General features: G+C 44.7%; 1 protein-coding gene and 1 long non-coding RNA gene across 6 annotated transcripts in view; one reads left to right on the forward strand and one right to left on the reverse strand.

Moving 5' to 3' along the window:
- NEDD4L (NEDD4 like E3 ubiquitin protein ligase) overlaps positions 1 to 22,118 on the reverse strand; it is a 343,799-nt gene that overhangs the window by 152,739 nt on the left and 168,942 nt on the right. For 4 of the 5 annotated variants that reach the window (XM_058691969.1, XM_058691970.1, XM_058691971.1 and 1 more), the window contains 2 exons: positions 3,760 to 3,841; positions 1,037 to 1,075 (listed from right to left, as the gene is read on the reverse strand). In XM_058691969.1, coding sequence (XP_058547952.1) covers positions 1,037 to 1,075; positions 3,760 to 3,841 — 121 coding nt within the window. Of the gene's footprint in view, positions 1 to 1,036; positions 1,076 to 2,497; positions 2,551 to 3,759; positions 3,842 to 22,118 lie in introns of those variants that run through there. The other variant, XM_058691973.1, reaches the window with a different exon arrangement.
- LOC131490022 (uncharacterized) lies at positions 2,247 to 7,110 on the forward strand. Its single transcript, XR_009250908.1, has 2 exons — positions 2,247 to 2,888; positions 5,666 to 7,110. It is a non-coding gene; the product is annotated as an uncharacterized LOC131490022 (long non-coding RNA).

Here is a 22,118-nt window from a genome sequence, read left to right on the forward strand (position 1 = left end):
GGTAATATCGTTCTTTGGGAATCTACACCAATCTGCAGATCTCATCTGGAGCATTTCTGGAGTTAAATCAGTTTTTAATATAACAGCTACACAGACAAAATATATTTATTTTGAAGAGATTAAGAAAAAAAAAAAAACCTTTCTTTCAATAGCTGAGCAGTTTAGTATTTCCAAAATTTTTAGTAGAAAAAATATAGGAACCACCACAAAAATTCCTTGAATAGTAATCTGTTAATTCACAGAATTAAGTTACTTCTACATATAACTCTTCTAGGTGTTATAGACACAAGGTTGAGGAAATTTTACCAAATACAGTGATATTTAGAAGTCCAAAAGCAGTTTTATCCTACACTCATCCATGCACACCACATATTTGAATTACAAAACTCTCCCTTCCTAACTGGGACAGGACTGGTAAAGTTTAGGATTCCTTTTAATCATGTTGCCTCTATTGCTTTATTTTATTTCTAAAATCATTCATAATCCGGGGTGCCTGGGTGGCTCAGTTGGTTAGCATCCGACTTTGGCTCAGGTCATGATCTCGCGGTTTGTGAGTTCAAGCCCCGCATCAGGCCCTGTGCTGACAGCTCAGAGCCTGGAGCCTGTTTCAGATTCTGTGTCTCCCTCTCTCTCCGCCCCTCCCCCACTTGCACTCTGTCTCTGTCTCTCAAAAATGAATAAACGTTAAAAAAAATTTAAAAATAATCACTCATAATCCATGCCTCATAGAAATAAGCCATTGTTTTAATTATATTTTACCTTATTGTGAAAGAAACCTTTGAGTAGAAAAGCTAAAATACGGTACTTAAATAACTTTCTTTTTACTTCTCTAAAATATCTCCAAATGAAACAAGTCTAGATTTTGCTACTCCAAGTCAGTCTTTGAAAATTAGGCCACGTGAGGTGGCTACCAGGGCGGGTCTCGAAAAGAATTTCACATAAAATTTACCAGCTTCCACTCAATTTGAATCTGTAGTGATAAGCTATCAGTCTAATTAACAGTAAGTTATTATTACAAGAAAAATGGAAAACTTACTCTAAAATAAAATTCTTCATTCCACTTTGGGTTCAGCGTCTGGAAGAGAAATTATCTTGTAATATCTTTTACAGTCTTTGAAACATGAACAGTTACTAATACAAGGCAGTCCTTATAATTTGCTTGAACATTTTTTTGTGATTAAAAATAATAGCTAAGAGATCTTCAAAATGGCAATAAAAAGAAACAGTCAGTTATTTGAGACTATTCTATAAACCAAACTAGATGGGAAGGGATGTATTTATACAAAAGATGATTCATAGATAAACCACAAATTGCATGCTATGCATCAGAATAATGTCAGGGGCCTACAAAGAGCCATCATCATGAAAACATAAACATATCCTTCAAGAAATTCACATTGCTATCATTATTTCATCAAGAAGTTAATGAACTTTGTTCACTTCCCTCAACCTACCACAAATCTGTTCTGGAGAGCAAGGAAGCAGGTGGCAGAAAGGTGAAAGTATTCACTATTTATGTAAACACTGAAACCTGAGGAATATTTCATAAAGAACAGTACTGATGATCAGATTATAGTACATGAAAAAAAACCCGCCAGTTAGGAACCAAAAGTGAATTTTCCCATTTCCCCCCCAAGTAACCAGTTTTTAAAAAATCTTCACCCCTCTATCCTTCAATCCTTCTGTACCCATTCCTCTGTCTGTCCATCTATCCATCTCCATACCCATCTATCTAAATATTTATCTCACAAGGACATGGAGAGGATACTTTTGTCCTCAGTATGGACAAAAGGGGGACCGCAAGCATCCCTTGAAATGACGATGAAACAGACACTGTGAAAGAATACACACATACACGTTCATGCATTTGGACACGCATAACACTCTTAAGTACATCTCTCAAAAACCGTATCTAAAACCTGAGACTGAAAAAATCACCACCTCACCGAAGGCTGCGTGCGTTTCTAGTCTGAATGAGATTTGCCTTTATCCATCTATATCCTTTCACGCACTAGTACACGAAGGAGCAGAGACGGAACACAAACGAAACGCACCATAAAAAACAACAAACACAGAATTCACACAACACCGAACTGGCTTTTTTCTTCTTTTTCTTTTTCTTTCTTTCTTTTTTTTTTTTTTTTTTTTTTTAAACTCAGCACTTCGCCCACCCACAACTCAGGAGGGAATCCGATCCGGATCCGAAACGACGGGGCTTCGTACTTCTCGCTACGAATGGAGCCGGGGATGGTAAGGAGTGGCAGAGAGCAGAGAAGAAGGGAGAGGTGCCGGGCAGGCGGCTGCAGAGGCAGGGCAGGACCGGGCCTGCCGAGGGCTGCTGCGGTCCCCGACCCCGGCGGCCCCCAAATGCACGGAGCGACAGGCAAAAAGACAGGTGAGGGAGGAGCGCACCAAGGACCAGGCGGCCGGCCACGAGGCAGGAGGAGGACGGCAGTTCGGAAAACCGAGCGAACGCGCGCAGCACAGAAATACTAACCCGGAGGCTGCGAGCGAGCGAGGCGCGGCGGCCCCGGCTGCGGCGCTCCACCCGCTACCCTACCGGGGCGAGGAGGGAGGCGGCGGCCCGCCCCGAGCACGAAAAGCCATCTCGGTATCCCCGGGCGCGGCGCCGCTCGCTCGGGGGCCGTGGTTCCCCGCTCCCTCCGCGTGCGGGCGCCCAGCTCCCCGGCTGGCCCGCGCCGCGAGGCCCCGCCAGGCGGGCGCCCCCGCTCCCCGCGCTGCCGGCTGCCGCGGGGACAGCGCCTAACTCCGGGGAACAATGGCCTCCGCGCTTCGCGGGAGTCCTCCCGGCTAAGCGAAACCCCGGCTCCTGTTTGCAAAACAGATTTTTAATGCCGGTCACAATGCCAGGTGGAGGACGCTCAACGGTAAGCGGTGCCTTCTACATACACAACGACCCCCTCAAGGAGCTCCGGTGTCTGCACAATAGGAGGAGAGTTAGCGTTTTGTTAAAGCCACCGTGTTCTCCAGGAAATGCTTGTCACCCAAAGTAGCAGAGGATCCACCCCACAGAGGTGATAGGGAAAATACTAGTAATGGGTAAATCCTGAAGCGAAAATGAAAACAGTACTTTTGATTTTTTTAAAAAACCTACACTTTCAATAAGTGCCCCCAAATACGGAGCAAAAGCTTATATTTACACACACACACACACACACACACGCGCACACACACACAAGCACGCACACACGGAAACGTATAAATAAATTAAAATATAATTATGGAAACATCTGTAATGAAATCGTGTAAGATTTAGAAAACAGATACACATAAATGTATAGTTTGTTAATGGTTTCATGGAACTAAGCAAATATTTTACTTCCTTCGGTAATATTTGTTTCAAGTAAAACGATTACTTTTGTGCCTACCGATTTCACAAGCCACTCCACTCCGTTCCATTAAATGTGTTTTAAATTATTTTAAATGTCTTCATGAAAAACAACAAGCCAACCAGAACGAACCCTTGCTCTGCTGTATTCTTTGGAGAAAAGATTGCTACCTGTAATAATACTTATTTTTAAGAATATTGGTTTTAAAGTCATTTAACTAAAAGCCAGAATGGATATCTTCAGATAATACTGAAAAGCTTGGTGGTCTATGTTAAATTTATAGATTATAACTGGGAGATGCTTAAAATATTGCCAAACTTAAAATATCAAATTCTACACAGCCAAAGTACTTAATGCAACTGTATTAAATTATGACTTACATGAAATTTAATTAAGGATGGGCACCTACCTTTTTAATTGTTTTTGTCTGTACCAAAGCGAGTTCTCTGTTCTCATCCGCAACGTACAATGAAAGTTTCACATACGGATCACTGTAAGAAAGTATTTCAGGATTTAGAGGGATGATACCTTTCATTTAAAAAAAAAGTACAAAAAGAAAGTAGACAAAACCTAAATGAAAATGCAAATATCAGTTAATGGCCCAGCTTATGTAAATTCTACAATCTAGACAGTCACATTTTTAAGATGCCCACTACGGAAATTACACAGTAACATTTTCAACATGCCAACTAAGGAAATACACAAGAAAAGTTTCTATTAACAAGAGTCAGTGATGCTTATTTAAATGCAAAATTACCACGAAAACACATGAAACATACACTAACTTTTGATCTTTCCCATTAATTCAAAAGAACGAATCTGCCATATTTCTTTTCCTAAACAGATTCTGAAAAGATTACAAGAAAGATTATTAAAATGGCATATGAAATTTTCTCAGACTAGCAAAACCTAGCAAAAAAAGTTAGTTTGCATCTGATTTATATTCTGATTTCCACTCTATAGGTAAAAATGATTGTTCCTTTAATGAAGGTACAACAGGCATTGATCATCTAAACCAACACCTATCATTTTCCAGATTCAAACAAAAACTCAAAACCGAAAGAAGAGTCCAGGAAATCAAAAGAGATTTGCCCAATGTTGTAGATTTCAGTAAAGCCTAGATTAACTGAACACTTTTAGCAAAAAGTATATTAAAAGGACTATTTACGGTAGACTTTCTCCTAAGAGTCTAATTAAGTCCAGTCACATGTTCTGAAAGTCTTACTAACACTGGGATAGCTCAAATCTAGCCAAGCCATCTACCACTCTTTAAGCGTTCAAAACCCAGGTTCTTCTGTTTCACACTGGAGGTCCTGAAAATCATAGATATGGCTCTCATGCATTCAACCCCCAAATTTCCACGCTTCTAATGACATGCAACATGATTTCTATCCAATTTGAAAATAATCCTTTAGTGGCTATGCCAGGACTATTAACCCTTACCTTGCAACTTCTAGGATCTTTCCAAAGATTACCTAGAGCATCATAAAATACTTTAGATTGATTTTTATTCAATACCTCAATAAATATGCCATGAAATCCTTTAAAGAGAGAGGTGTCATATAATTAAGTTTGGTAATAATAGGACTCCATATCCAAAACAGAAATCAAAAGTCAGTGACCGTTGGCAGATATAGTATTTATTACCCATAAAACGCATCTTAATGGAAGCTACAACAAATCTCTTGCAAACAAATAAAATAAAATAAAAACCAGCAACAGAATCTGCTTGGTTATATTGTTATCAGTAAGTATTGTTAACATTCTAGTTTAGAAGATGGTATTAGTCATCCTTTGCCTCTTATCCATCAACGATAGATTTATTTGATTAAAGGACATCAAACCCAATGTACCTAGTTCTCCTTATCTGGACACCGTCAGCCTCAGAATAAAGATGACTCGAGAGCTAGAACCCAATCTAGGCCTCCATTCCCCAAGAGCACCTTCCTAATTAGGACCGTGGTCTGGTGATGAATCAGGAAGCAATTTCTAAGGTCGAGGCTCTCAGGCTTTAGCTTACCAGAACTGCTGGAGGGGAGGGGGTAGCAGAAACATGGATCGCTGGGCCCCCCTTCCAAAGACCCCTCCAAAGATCTGGTTAGTCTGAAGTGGGACCCTAGAATTTCTATTTCTAATAAAGTCCGAGGGATGCTGATGCTCTTCAGCTAGGAACCACACGCTGAAAACCGCTGTTCCAGGTAGTATTAGAAAAGACGATTTTTTACCTATAGAAGCTGATTTTCTATTTCCAGCCACCAAGCTGTTGCTAAGAAAAGCTCAAGGAAGGTCTGATATCTCTGTTACCTCAAAATCAGGCTCTGAGTCTGCCATGAAGATGAATGTGTGCCCACGCCACGCACACACACAATCCCAGGCCATAGAGAACACCATCAACACTGCTGACTCCCTCTCTCGTTTTCATGGCCCTCGGCTACCACGACTGCTGCCTGTTACCTAACTGCAGTAAGGACTTGAGCATTCACTTGAACGACGTGCACACTCTTCTACTAATCATTTATTTGCTCTGGTTTGAATCCCCCCAAATAGTTCACAGTAAGTGACGGGCGCAGTTGGGAATTGAGAGTGTGTTCTCTGAGTGGGACAAGGTCTCCCAGCTGTGACAAGAAGACCCGTCTATCCATGTCCCGAGTGCTCATCCAGGCTGAGGTAGGTACTAGGGTGTCGGGATGAAAGAGCAACCAGGAAGCTCCCCGGAAGAGAGTGCTGCACGAAGAGAGAGTCACAAGTGTGGGAATTGGTAACAAGAGATGTTTAAGGGGAGGGAGCACAGGGCACAGGAAGAGCCAAGTTCGAGGCTAAGCAGAGTCACCCACACTGGCTCCAGGTTCTTCCTCCCTTTCTGATGGTACAGCATACCCTTCATAGCAACAGACATTTAATGAGCACCAACTACCTTCCGAAGACTCTGCTAGGAGCAGAGAGGAGTGAACAACAAAAAATGATTACAACAACGAAGGTCATTAACGGGCATTTACGCGTGGCCCTCAGCTGAGTGAGGATGACGGCACTTTCCCATTTCAGCAAGGTGAACGGTAGGTACTAGAGCACAGAGCTGCGATATGGGACGGGGCATCGAGCGTCAGCACCTGAGCTGGAAGACGCCAGAGCAGCCTGAACAGTAATCGATACCACCTCAACTGTGAGCACGAACGGCACCAGTGCCACCGTTACAGCCGCCAGTTCCACAAGCCAAGCACGTCACCATCAAGCACCCCGTCTGTGCTGTCGCACGCGAGACGTGCGCGGTATCTCATCGGATCCCCGGTGCAGGCTTATTACGTTGTCACGTTTCCCAGGTAAGAAAAGGAGACGGAGAAATCAAGCTTGCCCGAGGTTACAGAGTAAGCAGGGGAGAGTGGGAAGGGAGGCAAGTCGTCTGCTCCAGAATCCGCCTCTCCGGGTGCGTGCTACGCAGCCCTGTGGCAATCCGCTGTTGCTGACCACCAACAGAGCCGGCCGGGAGGCACGTCTAGGGGCAGGAGTTCCCCAAAGTCTGCCAAGTTGGAAAACATTTTGTACTGTGACTGCTACAACGACCTAATTTTTATCTTTGCTGTTGTCGTGCCTGGTGGAAGATCAAGACGCCCGGGGCCGAGTGTCTACTTTGGGGAAGGCCACACCTGGAGATCTTATCTGCTTCTCAACACCCCCAAATAACCAGCTGGGTACCTTGGACAAGTCACTTTAACGCGCCGAGCCTCAGTTTTCGTTATCTCCAAAATAAAGGGGTTGGACTCAATCAGGGGTTTGCAAACTGCAGACTCTATCTACAGAGCCTTAGTTTTTGCATAACCCTCTCAGGATAACTACAGGCGACCAGTTCTGCCATAATCTGTTTTCTCTATTGGGCTTCCAAGTTAGAATTTTTTTGGACAGGGTCCTGTAATTTTTTTAAAAAAGTTTTAAACTACTGGACTGCATGATCTCTTTTAGTTAGAATATTCTGAACCTCAGAACAATTCAAACTCGCTTCTCGTCACTCGGTATAACTACAGCCCATCCCATCCTAAGTAAACACAGCTAGATACAGGAGGAATAGGGAATAAAGCCTGAATCTCTACTAAGAGGTTTTCTCAGAGCATAAAGGGTGAAGCCCACAGTTTTGAGTTCAAGAAATCACTCTCGATCAACACCGGGCTGAATCTTCCAGAACATGTTACCAGCTTCTAGCCAATCTACCTGCTGGGTATCAAAAACATATTACCTAAGCAACAAGCACAACACAAGAGGCATGTGTAGGTGTATGTTTGTGCATGTGAGTCCAGGGCAAGGGAATGAAGGCCATCCGGGGTTAAAACAACACCTGAGTGTTTGAGAAGAAGCTGGTGGTGACGTCTGCTGTCCCTGGACGGCCTTCATTTCTGAACGTGACGTTCTGCAGGAGTGGAGAGAGGAAGAATTCCATTTCCAGAGTCTTTTTCACACCTGACTCCACATAAGCCCTCCAGTAAGGACAGCAGTTCTGGAAGACTCTCTGCCCTCTGAAGTTCTACCTCCATATATTCCCTACCTTTGCAACAAAAGGCTAATTGAGTCTGGAGGTCAAGGCTTAGTTAAGACTTACTTCTCCATCAGGACATTTAGGAAAGACACCCAAGCAGCTCATCAGAAGCTACCATTAAGAGGCATAGATATGGGGTATAGGTTTAGGGGTAGAGAGCTCTGGTTTTCATGTGACTACTTATATGCTGGTAGATGATTTTGTTGTTGGAGGTAACCATCAATACATACGACTTTGAGAAGAACAAAACAGGGGTGCCTGGGTGGTTCAGTCAGCTGAGCATCCGACTATTGATTTCAGGTCAGGTCATGATCTTGAGGTTTGTGAGTTCGAGCCCCATGTTAGGGCTCTGTGCTGACAGCACAGAGCCTGCTTGGGATTCTCTCTCCCCCTCTGCCCATGCCCTACTGATGCTCTCTCAAAATAAACAAACTTAACACACACACACACACACACACACACACACACACACACACACACACACATACACACACAACCAGAATAGGTAGGACATGGAAGGAAACAGGCAGGAGGACCATCCCTCCCTCCTCTGATGGTGCTTCTTCTCCTGATGCCCTTGACCATTTCCACTGGAGTCTCAAATCTCAGCTGCATCAACTGAGTGACCTTCAGACAGTCACTTGACCACTCTTAACTTCAGACTGTTCACGCATGAAATGGGAACAGTTCAGAGGGTTATATTAGTATTAGCACACTCAGCACCAGGCACACAGTGTAAGTGTCTTACCAACGACAGCCATTCTAATCCTGAATCCGTGCTTTGCTTTCCTCTCTCGTGAGACTTCTGAGGTTCTCTGTTGCTCCTTCTGACCCCCCACTTCTGCTGTGATTGCTGATTTGACGGGCCACTGACTACCTCCTAGTGCAAACTGGGGGCTGGCCAACCCTGACACACCAGGTTCCATGCCTCCTCATTATCCTACTGCGGGGTAGCCCCACGGGCATCTGGGTGGGGACAATCAAACTGCTCATCACAGTTACGGCAAAGCTCAGAAGTCACTCCTGGCAACTAGTTACTATCCTGGTGGCTGATGTTTAGGACAACTCAGGGCCAGCATGGCCATTACTCTCCGAGAAGCTCAATCCTTGTGGACTAGGAGAGACATTCCATTTCACAAACCTTTGGCCTTCTCTGCACAGTAAAGTAGTTTAGGCACCACATTCTTTCTTTTCAGCCTTTAAAAGGAGATGACAAACTGATAGGATTTAAACATCCTCTTTTACTGAGTGACTACTCTATTCCCAGGCAAGGAGACAAGCAATGAATATGAAAGACACTGTCCCTGCCCCCATCTGAACCGGACACAGAGAATTAAAGCAATGACTCAGACAGGGTGTGCCAGGTACCCAGGAATACAACACTCCACAGCAGTGGTTCCTGACCTTGTGCTCACCAGGGTTACCTGTCGTCGGGTGCCTGTCCTCATTCCAAGCCGCCCAGATCAAAATTTCTGGGGTTGAGACTTGGGATTCTGCATTTATCATATGTCCCGCATGATTTCCGCGCATTGGTCAATGTTGTCGCCCCTCCCAGAGGGGCATCTGAGGCCAAGAAGGGGAAGAGCATAACCAAGGGTCCAGTGGCAGGCTGGAGCCGGGGGGGGGGGGGGGGGGGGGGTGCGGCAGCTGGAGAGTGCGCCCTGGCTCAAACCACAAGAAGCCTTGTATGCAACTAAAGAGCTGGCCACTGCCACTAGGGGTCAATCCTGGCTCCCCTTACTTGTAGCTCTAGGACTGCTGAAAGCTTATATAGCCTCTCTGTGCCTCAGTTTCACCATTTATGTAATGGGGATAATGGCAGTACTTGCTTTTATTACAAGGAGGCTGTCAGTAAGATTAAAACGGCAATGACACCTGCCATGTAGGAAGCACTCCACACACATTAGCTGCCTCTGCCATGACGTCACTATTAGTATTGAGTTGCTGAAAGGGAAGATTCTCGATCAGACTCATGACAAGGAGATAAAGCAGCAGCGGGCACACCAGCTGGAAGGCTTCTGCACCAAGGACTGACAAAGGTCTAAACACAGCAAGCAGCAAGGACCAAAAACAAAGGACTCGGAGCAGCCGGGAGGCGTGCTCCAAAAGCCGGGGTGGTCACTGAAAGCGGCGAGGAGGTCAGTTGATGAGGGTTGCCAACTAACTTACGGGCCTGGGTGACCGTGCGTAGTAGTCTCAGGCTACAGACCAGTACTGGGGCTTTAATCCCTTACTGGGCCAGCAACATCACCCACCGAGGAGGGGTATGCACCCGCTGACAAGGCAGCTCTACCCTTTGGAGAGAAGCCCATGAATTCCAAGGCACCACCTGTGACCTTGGCTTTATAACCAAGGTCTTTCACACAGCTCTTGAAATTTTAGGCCATCACACAAGAGGCCCTGAATCTTTTGCTTCCTGCCCATGATGGTGCATTTGTGCTTAGGTCTGCAAGGGCATATCAAACACTAGGGTCTGTCCTCAGAATCCTAAGGATTTAATGTTATTCACGTGAGGAGTCTGAAAGTTAGAACTGGCCTCCCGAGGTCCATGTCTGAATTGGGCAAACCACAAAACGCATCTGAAGGCTCTCAGGTTCTTCTGTATTTTTCACAGTATGTAAATTTCAGAAGAGAAAATGAGCCGGGAGAGTCTGGCTGCTCACTCACCAATAAGACCCCTCACATGTGCACAGATGATTTTCGAGGGAAAAAACTGAAAGGTGTTATCACTGTGTCTTGCACGAATCAGATACCAGAAACTGCATGAAATCAAAGGCTAGAAGATAGATCCTGTGAACTGGAATGAAATCTTTAGGAGTCTAACAAAAGCCGAGGTGCTCGACCAAAAAATTCGCGAGCACCTGCTCTCTCCCGAGAAGTCACTAAAACACCTTGGTCGAAAAGCCCATCCTGATTTTGCAAAACTGCTGAGCACAGAGCATTGAAATTGTTGTCCCATTCGCCCCCAGCATGGAGCCCAGTGCTGAAAATTCTGTTTCCCCTCTCCTTGGGTCTCTTTTCCACTACTCTTTAAGGGACAGGAATTCAGAGACGGGTCTCATTCCACCTTCGTCACCATTAGGCAAAAACAAAACAAAACACTTATCCCAGCGAGGACAAGCCCGTTTCTCAGGGAGAGATGAAAATAAGACCACCTGGGTTTGCCTACTGCTCAACCTTTAGAGCGACCACGAGCGAGGACAGTTAGTCTGAGGCAACATTAATGGAACGATGCTTGGCCCTCTCCATCTGGCAGACTCACATGTTCCATAACAAACAAGAATGTGTAAAGGCTAATCCTTTTGCACAGATTATTTACTTATTTTTGTCAGACTAAACAGTCTTTGTGGAGATCCATACGTTTTAAAGGAGGCAGGGCAGTGAGGAGGAGAAGGGGCAGGAGGGCAGGGCTGCCTCCACTGGGCAGAACATTCAAGATGGAATACGTTCGGGCTGCAGCCAGGTTGGAATGGCATGGCCTCTTCCCCCAGCTATAAAAGTGTCCTTCTAAGATACTTGGATATCAGAGGAGTAATGAGAAAGGTCTTCATTTTTCAACCATTTTTCCCTCCTAAGGGAACACCGAACTATAACCTAAAGGAAGCAAGAATTCTGTCCTGTAACAAAGAGGTTAAGTTCATTGAGGTTATGCTCCATATGCGACTGGGACAGCCTGTCCAAGGGTTGTGTCTATTTTCCCTAACAGCCAAGAACAGAGGTCTCGAGTAGCACATTATATCGTGCCATTCACCATATTTGTTTGGACTCCCTGAGGCATCTGACAGAGACTTAGCTGACCCAGAGAAAGTCTCATTGGAAAACCTATTTGCTGAAGATTTTCCTCATTCTTTTCCCCTGCTACTATTACAGCCAGTGTTGCATAAATTACTGACATCTACAATCAAGAAACAGCACAAAATAAGGAAAGATATTACCTAGAAAGTGTGAGAGAGTAAAACACAGGAATTTAGCAATACTATTGAAACTGAAGATTTTACTCTAACAAATTGCCAGAGATGCAAAAAAGGGAGCACTTTCTGAAGAGGCAGACATCTTAATGTTCTACTACTGGAAAGAAATTCTTACAAGGTTTCTGGAAAGCAACATGGCAGCAGGTATCCAGTACCAAGAGTTGACGCCTTTGATTCAACTTATTTCTAAGGATTAATCCCAAAGAAATAACCGGACATGCAAGCAAATACTGACGTGCAGAAGATACTCACTACAGCATCATGTATAAAAAGAAATTAGAAGCAAACTTTCAGCCCAATAGGGAAGTGATTCAATAAATTATGGTGTAATCATGTGCAAGCATATGAAACCATGAAAATCATGTCTCAAATAACGTTTTTAAAGTTTATTTATTTTGAGACAGAGAGAGAGAGAAAGAGAGAGAGAGAGAGTGTGCACGCAAGACAGAAAGAAAGAACGAGGTGGGGGGGGTGCAGAATGAGAGGGAGTCAGAGGATCAGAAGCTGATTTGTGCTATCAGCACAGAGCCCGATGCTGGGCTTGAACTCACGAACCATGAGATCATGACCTGAGTGGAAGTCAGGTGCTTAACTGATGGAGCCACCCAGGTGCCCCTCAAATATTTTTAAATGGGAAAAAATAATCATAGTCTAACACTAAGGAATAAGCAGGACCTAAAAACGTGGCTAATTCTACATACACATACAAACAAAGTAATGGAGGGGTCAGTTGGCTGAGCGTCCGACTTCGGCTCAGGTCGTAATCTCACGGTTTGTGGGTTCAACCCCATGTCGGGCTCTGTGCTGACAGCTCAGAGCCTTGGAGCTTGCTTGAGATTCTGTCTCTCTCTCTCTCTCTCTCTCTCCCTCTCTGCCCCTTCCCTGCTCGTGCTCGGTCTGTCTCTCAAAAATAAATGTTAAAAAAAAATTAAAAAAAAAAAAAGTAATGGAGAAAACCATAGCTAAAGTTAATAGCTGTTCTCTCTAGATAAGTTTATGAATTATGCTGATTTTCTTCTTCATAGTTTTTTTTCTGAATTTTCTACTGTGAGCAAGTACTATTTTTATAAATGCAAAAAAGTTATGAAAATACCAATAACAGTTACACATATGCTTCAACCATAACAAACTCTTTGACGAGGCAGTGAAACCTGTAATTTCATTGCTAGTCTACATTTCAGTAAAAACCCAAAAGGGCTTCAAAAAGATTTTTTTTCTACCCAGAAAATTGCCTTAAATGGATGACTACTGAAGATTCTTGAAAGAATACGCATATACGTTCCAGTCTTTGAGACGTAATGAAAGGCATGAAAGGTACTTTGAAATACATCACTCGTTACCAGTAATGGCAATGACTTACTCTGTACGTTCTTTCAACAAATACAAGACAGCAGTGGGGCAGTTTAGAGACCAATGAATTCTTATGTTGGCTCAAGGCAGGTTAAGAGAGGCATTACAATTTTACAGCTCAGGCATATTCTGTGAAACTGCTGAAAAAGAATACGCTTTTCAATGCTTTAGTTGTGATTTTGTGGTTGGGAACGACGAGGGACTTCACCCTATCCTACAACCTTTCCCATCTCCTAAGCCTTGAAATTGCTAGTCGGGACTGACTCTTGGTCCCATGCCATCTACAACCAGTCGCGGGGGTGGGGGGGCGGGTGTCTCAGATTGGGGTCCCTGAGAATCCTGAAAGCCTAGAAGGGTCGGGGGGTGTAACTGCAGGCCCAGCTGTCTACCTCTAACACATATATACATAATTTGTTGACATCTCTGTAGACATGGAACAGCTCCTGAAAACACTTAAAAGAGTTTGTTTAAAAAAAACACAAAACCAACTATTTAAAACCAATGTTTTCTTACGTTCTAAGAGTATAACTATTGTTCACTTCATATGGTCACCAGAAAAAAAGTTTCACCTATAAATTGTAAATTTTCATACAGTAGCCTTTGTCTCCAGCATACTCTATTATGTATTTTCCCCACATACAGGCAACTATCAAAGGTTAAGAAAACACTTCCTTCTAGTAAAGCTTTAACAGAGTGGAGAGCAGCTCACAAAGCCATAAAGGAGGGACAACAAAAACAGCTCCCTTTTCAGAACCTGTCTAGTAAATGATTTAATTCCTCAAATAGTCACTGAGCGTCCACCATACACAAAGGACTATGCAATGGAGGAGGTCAAAGAAATGGGGGGCAGGGGAACAGAGACAAAGAGTCACAGAGGAGATGAGGTAGTCTCAAAGAGGTAGTCTACCCTTCCCCTCCACAGAAAACAAAGTCAGACAAGAAGGAAGGCACATACTGCAAATGCTGCCTTTATGAAGTTGGCCGTGCATATTAAGAACTCAAAGAAGTGGGGCCCCTGGGTGGCTCAGTTGGTTGGGTGTCCGACTTCAGCTCAGGTCATGATCTCACGGTTTGTGGGCTCGAGCCCCACATCAGGCTCTGTGCTGATGGCTCAGAGCCTGGAGTCTGTTTCGGATTCTGTGTCTGTCTGTCTGTCTGTCTGTCTCTCTCTCTCTCTCTCTCTCTCTCTCTCTCTGCCCCTCCCTGGCTCGCACTGTCTCTCTCAAAAACAAACATTTAAAAAAAAAAAAAAAAAGAACTCCAAGAAGCTGTAAGTTTTTATGATTATTCTAAGACAATCAGAAATGCAGGGAATATCTTATGAACAGAGGTAATAACTTCCGGTATCATTTATCAAGTACTTCCTGGATGAATGGCATTGTATTTTGTGTCTTATGTATATACCATCTCTAATCCCTGAAACAGTCCTGGCAAGGAGGATGTTAGTAACCCCATTTCATGAATGAGAAGAAGATATCCTTATATTTGTGTGTGTGTGTGTATGTATATATATATACATATATATATATATATATATATATGTATATATATACATATATATACATATATACATATATATATACATATATACATATGTATATACATATATACATATATATACATATATACATATATATATGTATATATATATATATATATACATACACACACACACATATGAAATGCTATGGAGCCATTAAGACGGTATTAATGAACTTGATTTAGTTGCCTGTGCTTTGTCTAAAAATAAAGTTAAAATTGTATATCATCACAACTATAAACGCAAATATAGCTACGGCATTATAAATATACCAAACTATAAAACAGTATTTATTACTATATTAAGGAGACTGTGAGGGATTTTTTTTTCCTTCCTCTCATTTCTCCATAAAGTCCAAATAGCAGAGCTATGTTACTGTTCAGTTGGGATGCCGAGACTGGAGGTCACAGCCAGTCCCAGAGTGGCCACCGCCATCCCACCACCCCCACCCCCGCTCCAGAAATGGTCCCAAATGGCAGCAACTAGAAAATTCAAGTTAAAAATATCATGTGTGTGCCGATAAAGTAGGTATAGAGGCATTTATGGCTTTCGCCTCAATCCCTGATTTAACAGCCACCTTCCTTTTTAAGCAACAGAGTAAAGACGTCTCAAAGGGCCTTGAAAGAAAGGTCTGGAACACCGTAAGTGGAGTGAAAGGGACTATCTTAATTCCCATAGTATCTCTGCTCAGTGTCCTGTTGGAGAAGTCTGCTTCATCGTCATCGTACCAGCACGCGTCTTCCTGTGGGGCCCATGCCAGTGAAGCAATGTGTAATGACTAGGTCACAGCACCTTTGTGTTATCTCTTTAGGAGGGTCTTAAAATCCACTCTGCCAAAGGCCTCAACTGTTAGCCCCCATGCGCATCTAAGGGAGGGAGCAATTCAAATGTGTGCTTTTGAGAGACATTACCCATTTTCCCAACTGATGAGCTAAGACTTCGCACAAGAATCTATCTTCTGAAAAAGTAATTCAGGAATGCGGGGGCACAGGCACCTACTCACATGCAGGGAGCGTTCCGCAACCTAAGAGTGTTTGGAAAGTTGAGGGGGCTTACCGCCTAATGCAAGTGCATATCCCACAATAAACCATCTAGAGATCAAAAGATCTGCACTTCTCAGACTAGAAATGGACCAACAAAATTAAAACTCCTCTGACCGTCCTCAAGTAGTACAGTAGTATTGTCTTTCTTCTTTTTTTTTTTTAATGTTTATTTATTTTGAGAGAGAGAGAGAGAAAGAGAGACAGGGAGCAGGGGAGGGGCAGAGAGGGATGGAGAGAATCACAAGCAGGCTCCCAGACAGCATGGAGCCCGACATGTGGCTCAATTCCATGAACCGCAAGATCATGACCTGAGCCGAAATCAAGAGTCAGACGCTCAACCAACTGAGCCACCCAGGCGCTCCGATGTTGTCTCTTGATAAGCAATGACATTACGAAAATCTTCAGCCAAACAAGACCATTATATCGAACATAATTACAATTATCACTAATTTCAAGTGGCCATGACAGTTCAGAAGTATTTTTAATCATTGTCTTCAACCTTCATAACTAGTCACATTTGTAACCTCTCCAGGACTAGCCCGGCATAAAGCAGTAGACAATAACCCAAACATACAGGGGCCCTAATTTTGAGGATCCGGGGTAACTGTAACCATAGAGTACGCACACTAAAAATACGTAACTCGGGTTCACTTTGTATAAACTTTAAATACTCCTCAGATGCCCTGGCTGAATACAAAGCTATGTAATGAATCATCTCCCCATTCCTCCCCTCCCCTGCCCCCAGCCCACCGTCTCAGATATGGTTCCATGAACAAAAATTCTATCTGGAAAACACATTTTTTTTACCTGAGCACCCATTTTTAAAAACGCATGCGCACACGCAAAAAGCCCTACTACTGTTATTTAAGAGAGTCTATGGTCTTTATCATTAAATTATCTGTGGCATCTAATTCATTTAAAAAAAAACCCAGGAGAATGTCCATGCATAATAAACCCATGTGATAGTATAGCCTCGCTATAGAAACACACTTTCAAATTTACAGTGAAATTCTGTCATTATCAGTCTTCACCGATCTTAAAGATTTAAGTAGCTATTCTATGTATTTAACTGAGTAATCAGCAAAACCCCAAAGCCTTACATTTTCAAAGACCAATTTATCTCTACCATGCTTGCGTATTCACTGACCACACGCTCCATAGAATTCATTCCTGCCTGCCAAAGTGTTATCAACTCTAAATGTTTATGTAAATAAATATACCTTTGTTTTGCACAAAGGGTAATGAGCTTCCAGAACTCCAAAGAAGAAAAATAGACAGGAATTCCAAGTAGTTCAGGCAGAAACTCTCTGGGCGGGGCAAACATGTTAATAACAGGTGCATAAATGGCTATCAAGAAAGAGTGCAATCCACCAGGCTCTCCCACGTAGCAACAGAGAGGAGAGCCATATCCTCTCCCCAGTACCTTCCTCCAGGCTCCCGCTGACAGAATCCTGAGCTGGCTGAAAATAGGCTTCAATCTTGCAAGTCCTTTGGATCCTCAGTGATCGTGGGCCTAAATGCTAAATCATCCCCCAAGAAGTTCTTTGAAAACCATACAGTCCGACTCTTAGGATTTAAGCACCTTTTATAGTCTAGTAGAAATAGAAATTGGCTCCATCTATCAACCGTCCAGGCCAGAGAAGGCAATCTATGTGGGGCACCACGTCACCACATAAGAACTCTTGTGGCACAGAGGATACCGCTCCAACAAAAAAATTAGGAAGTTGGCGAGATTTATCAAGGAAACCTTCTAACATTCCCCACGTGTGCTGCCCATCCTCTCACAAGTTGGCTCCCCCTCGCCGCACCCCCTCCCCGTCTACGCTTCACCTTTGTCCAGGTACCTACTTCGATCTTGCTCTCACTTGGCAGTCCCTATACTCTGATGGTGTCTGCCCTCCATAAATATTAACCAGAGCAACTGAGAATACGTACATGTGCCCTGTCTGTCGTACGTGCACCATGAAGAAGCCTCAAAGGCAGATGGGTCTGTTCTCTAGCACACAGCATCACCACACTGACTCTGACCTGGGGATTAGAAATTCCTAGAGCAGAGATTCTCAAACCATGGTGGCCATCGGAATCACCCGGAGGGCTGACAAAAACACAGGCTGGTGGGCCCCCGTCCGAGTTGCCAATTCTGACCCAAGGTAGAACAGGACGATACTCTGCATCTCTAAAATTTGCTCATCTGGGCACCACACTTTGGGAACCACGGAGACTCCACTTTTCCTCTTTGTTTCTCCAGGATCCAGGAGCACAATGGGTCCGTTCAACTCAGTTTTTCCCTTCCCACTATCCAATCACCCCTAGAGGGTGGGAAGAGGGTACAGCCTCACCTCTACTGGATGCCAAGGTCTTTGACACCCGACCGCGCCCTTGTTTACTGGGGTGTAGGAAGGGCAATCTACAAGGCCTACCTGTCATTTTCATTAACCAGCCAGTACTGCTTTTTGTTTATTTTAGAGCAAAGGTGAGTGGGTTCTTGCCTGTTTAAAAACACACCATTGTCTAATGAGAAAACAGTTACAAGTACCCTGGAATAACACAAGCCTGTCAGGCATTCTGTTCTAAAGGAAATAAGGCAGGGGAATCTGAGAGGTGATGCTTCGGTCAGCCTCTCTGGTCTTACATGAGGCAGGTAGGATGCGGACACCTGCTCATCTACTTCTCTCATGGTTCGAAAGAAAAATCAATCCAACTCAAACTTCAAATGAAGACTAAAGATACATTCTCTTTTTTTTTATACATTAGTTCCCTTTACCCCCAAATGTATCTAGTAGCCTTAAAACACAGGTGCACAGACACGGAACGGCACTGAAATCAGCCAGTGTGGGACCAGACTTCCAGTGTCATCGCTCTTCAGGAACATTGGGGTCAACTCCTTGGCTAATCCCACCTGTGTCTTTGTGCTCGTGAAGGAACACCGCTGGTCCAACAGAGGAACTTGGAACTCAAAGCCAAAGCAGAATCAACACTGAGCCGTGCCAACCTGGGAAAGACAGCCAATTCTCAAGTAGAGAACTACTCAGGGAGCTCGGCCTTTATTAACTAAACAGAGGAAAGGATACTTTTAATGAACTCGGGAGAGCGTTGGCTCCCACAGCACAGCTGGGCTACGCCTCTGCTGTCATGGTCACCGCACGCTTCGGGACACTGGCACTGAAGGGGACACACGGAGACAGGTGTTCAGCACCCCTCTGGCCGCCACAGAGATGGTGACGGCCGAGACCCCCGTGGTCTCAGGAACAAAGGTCGGGCACAGGGAGGTGCCGTGTGGACCGGTAAACCGCGGGTCTGCTGAGAGCAAGCCTCGGGCAAACAGGGAAGCGTGTGGGGAGAAGGGGGACCCGAAGCCAGCTGTGTATTCTGCTCAATGGGTCCTAGGCACAGAAACACTAACCTCTCTACCCCGGAGCATTTACTCTGTGCCCAGCACTTTCTGCATGATCTTTCCTTTAACCTACTTAGTAAGAGTGTAGACTTCTCAGGGTGGGAGTGACCGCAGTCCCGGTCGTACCTCAGGAGCCAACCCTAAGTGCAGCTCTCGCTACAAGAATCTTTCTTCTCGCACGCAAGACTCTCTGAGAAAAGGGGTTCCTCCCTCCCTTGAGGTTAGCAGGAGACGTGGAAGCTTCTGAAGTCTCAACAAGCAGCCCCAAGAGTGGTGCCCCTTCAGTGACATAGCTGCCAGGGATGGGGAGCACCAGGAAAGCCCTGAGGCTGAGGTCTTGAACTTGGCACACACCTGAACACAGAAAGAAGGGAGTAGGTCATCTCGAACTATTCCCTGGGTTATAGGCTAAATCGTGCCCCACCCCCACGACAAAAGACAGGTAAGTTGAAGTATCCCAGTATCTGAGAATGCGACCTTATTATGAAAGAGGGTCTTGGGGCACCTGGCTGGCTCCATCGGTTAAGCGTCCGACTTCAACTCAGGTCGTGATCTTGTGGTTTGTGAGTTCGAGCCCCGCATCAGGCTCTGTGCTGACAGCTCAGAGCCTGGAGCCTGCTTCGGATTCTGTGTCTCCCTCCCTCTCTGCCCCTCCCCTGCTCGTGCTCTGTCTCTCTCAAAAAAGGAATAAAATGAAAAAATTAAAAAGGGCCTTTATAGAAGTAATCCAGTTAATATGAGGTCATCAGGGTGGATCCTAATCCAACAGGATAGAGTCCTAGTTAAGAGAAGATTTGCACAGATGTGCACGTAGGAAGACGATGTGAAGACACACAGGGACAGAGGGACGCAGCTACAGGCTGAGACATACCGAAGATCACCAGCCAACTCCAGAACGGAGAGGAGGCACGGAAGGAGGTTCCCCCAGAGCCCCCAGAGGGAGCACGGCTCTGCTGACACCTGGATTTCTGGCTTGCAGCCTCCAGGACTGTGAGACAATGCATGTCTAGGTTTTAAGCCACCCAGTCCGTGGTTCTTTATTACAGCCCTAGGAAGTCACCACTCCCTTAAAGCCGGTCTTTATCAACAACACTTGGAGCCGAATGTGTTCTAGAATGCTCACTCCTTTCTCGTTTTAGAAAGATGACTCTATTTGAATTCTGACCTAACGTTCCCAGGAGGGGCTTGGGGCAAGCCCCACAATCAAATGTTAGATCTGTGCAGTATGTATGAATAGTTCTATCGAGTGTTCTACATAAACACCAGTAACACTCAAATCTGCTCAGGTCCGGTGTTGTCATCAAATGAGTTTCCTACAAACTTACAAAAATGTTCCAAGTTGCCAGGGCTTTTTGGGTTTTGGAATTGCAGGTAAGAGATTACGGGCCTGGGGCGCGTGGGTGGCTCTGGCAGTTGAGCATCCGACTTCGGCTCAGGTCATGATCTCACTGCTCTGAGTTCGAGCCCTGGGTCGGGCTCTGTGCTGACAACTCAGAGCCTGGAGCCTGCTTCCGATTCAGTGTCTCCCTCTCTCTCTGTCTTCCTCCACTTGCGTTCTCTCAATCTCTCACACAAAAATAATTTTTAAAAATTTAAAAATAAAAAAGATTACGGGCCTGTACCAAGTTGTAGAACATTTAAAATACATGCCCTTTAAAAAAAAATTTTTTTAAATGGTTTATTTATTTTTGAGGGAAAGAGACAGAGTACAAGCAGGGGAGGGACAGAGAAAGTGGGAGACACAGAATCCGAAGCAGCTCCAGGCTCCGAGCTGTCAGCACAGAGCCCGACGCGGGGCTCGAACTCATGAACCGTGAGATCATGACCTGAGCCGAAGTCGGGCGCTCAACCGACTGAGCCACCCAGGCGCCCCAAAAATACATGTACTTTTAATGCCACCCTGCCAATCACGTTCAGACTGCTCACCAAAACACAGCTGCCTGTGAAATCCTGCAATCCAAGGAAACAAAAGTATGCCCTCAACTCTTAAATACTAATAATCTGCAAAGTCATTTTTAAAAAGTTTTCTCTCCAAGGCTAGTACGCATGTAAACAAACCACTAGACATTTGGCCTGCCCATTACGCTGAGTTCTGCACTGTATCACCACACGGCCTTTCAAAGAGTTTGAAAAGAGAGGCAAAACAATGATGCTTCATGGTATTATCACAGGAAGAAAAACAAGTATCAACAGAAAGAGGGCCAGATGATGATAATGCCTCACGCCCCCCAACGCTAGCAAGAGAGAGGAGTGTCACAAAGCACACGGTTTCTTCCCCCGGTTATGCAATAAATATATAGCCGATACTCACACTTGGACCCCCTGGGCCCATGTGTTGTCAAGAAGAAAGGGAGTTTATAGAAGAAACGACGCCTTCCCGGTGTTCAGACATCTTAAAATCCTCCCTTAAGTCACTGTGTCAGAGGAGACTGGGTATCTATCGAAGGACTTCTAAAGAGAGCCTAGGGTACGTTCTAGAACAGTTAATAGGTATTGGTCCTACCTACACCACCATATGTCACAGAGGTGTGTGTTTGAGCGTTACGGTTTATACCTCTAAATGACTTTGTCGTACAGATGCTTCCCCTTGTCCCTGGGACCCTGAAGTAGGGTTAAATAATCATGGGGGGGAGAGCACACGGAACAAAGAGCACCTTTCCCATAAGAACTGTAGTAGTCGGACCTCTATTACGCTCAGATAGGACATGGGATCCTTGTTTTACTTTATGCTTAAGAATTTCTATCAGGCAGTAAGTGCAGAATCTAATGAAACCACTTGTCCCCACCATCCATACCTGTTTGATTCCCTAAATAGGCCGATCTACTATCTTCCAAGTTTTCAGCCCCCTTACCCTTGGAGCACGCTCACTTACGGGTGACCATGCGTTCTCCCCTCCAAGGGAAACCCAGGTCGTCAGCACTGCCTCTCCCTCCTCTTCCCAGAACAA

The sequence above is a fragment of the Neofelis nebulosa genome, chromosome 11 (genome assembly GCF_028018385.1).
Source record: "Neofelis nebulosa isolate mNeoNeb1 chromosome 11, mNeoNeb1.pri, whole genome shotgun sequence".
Classification (NCBI taxonomy): domain Eukaryota; kingdom Metazoa; phylum Chordata; class Mammalia; order Carnivora; family Felidae; genus Neofelis; species Neofelis nebulosa.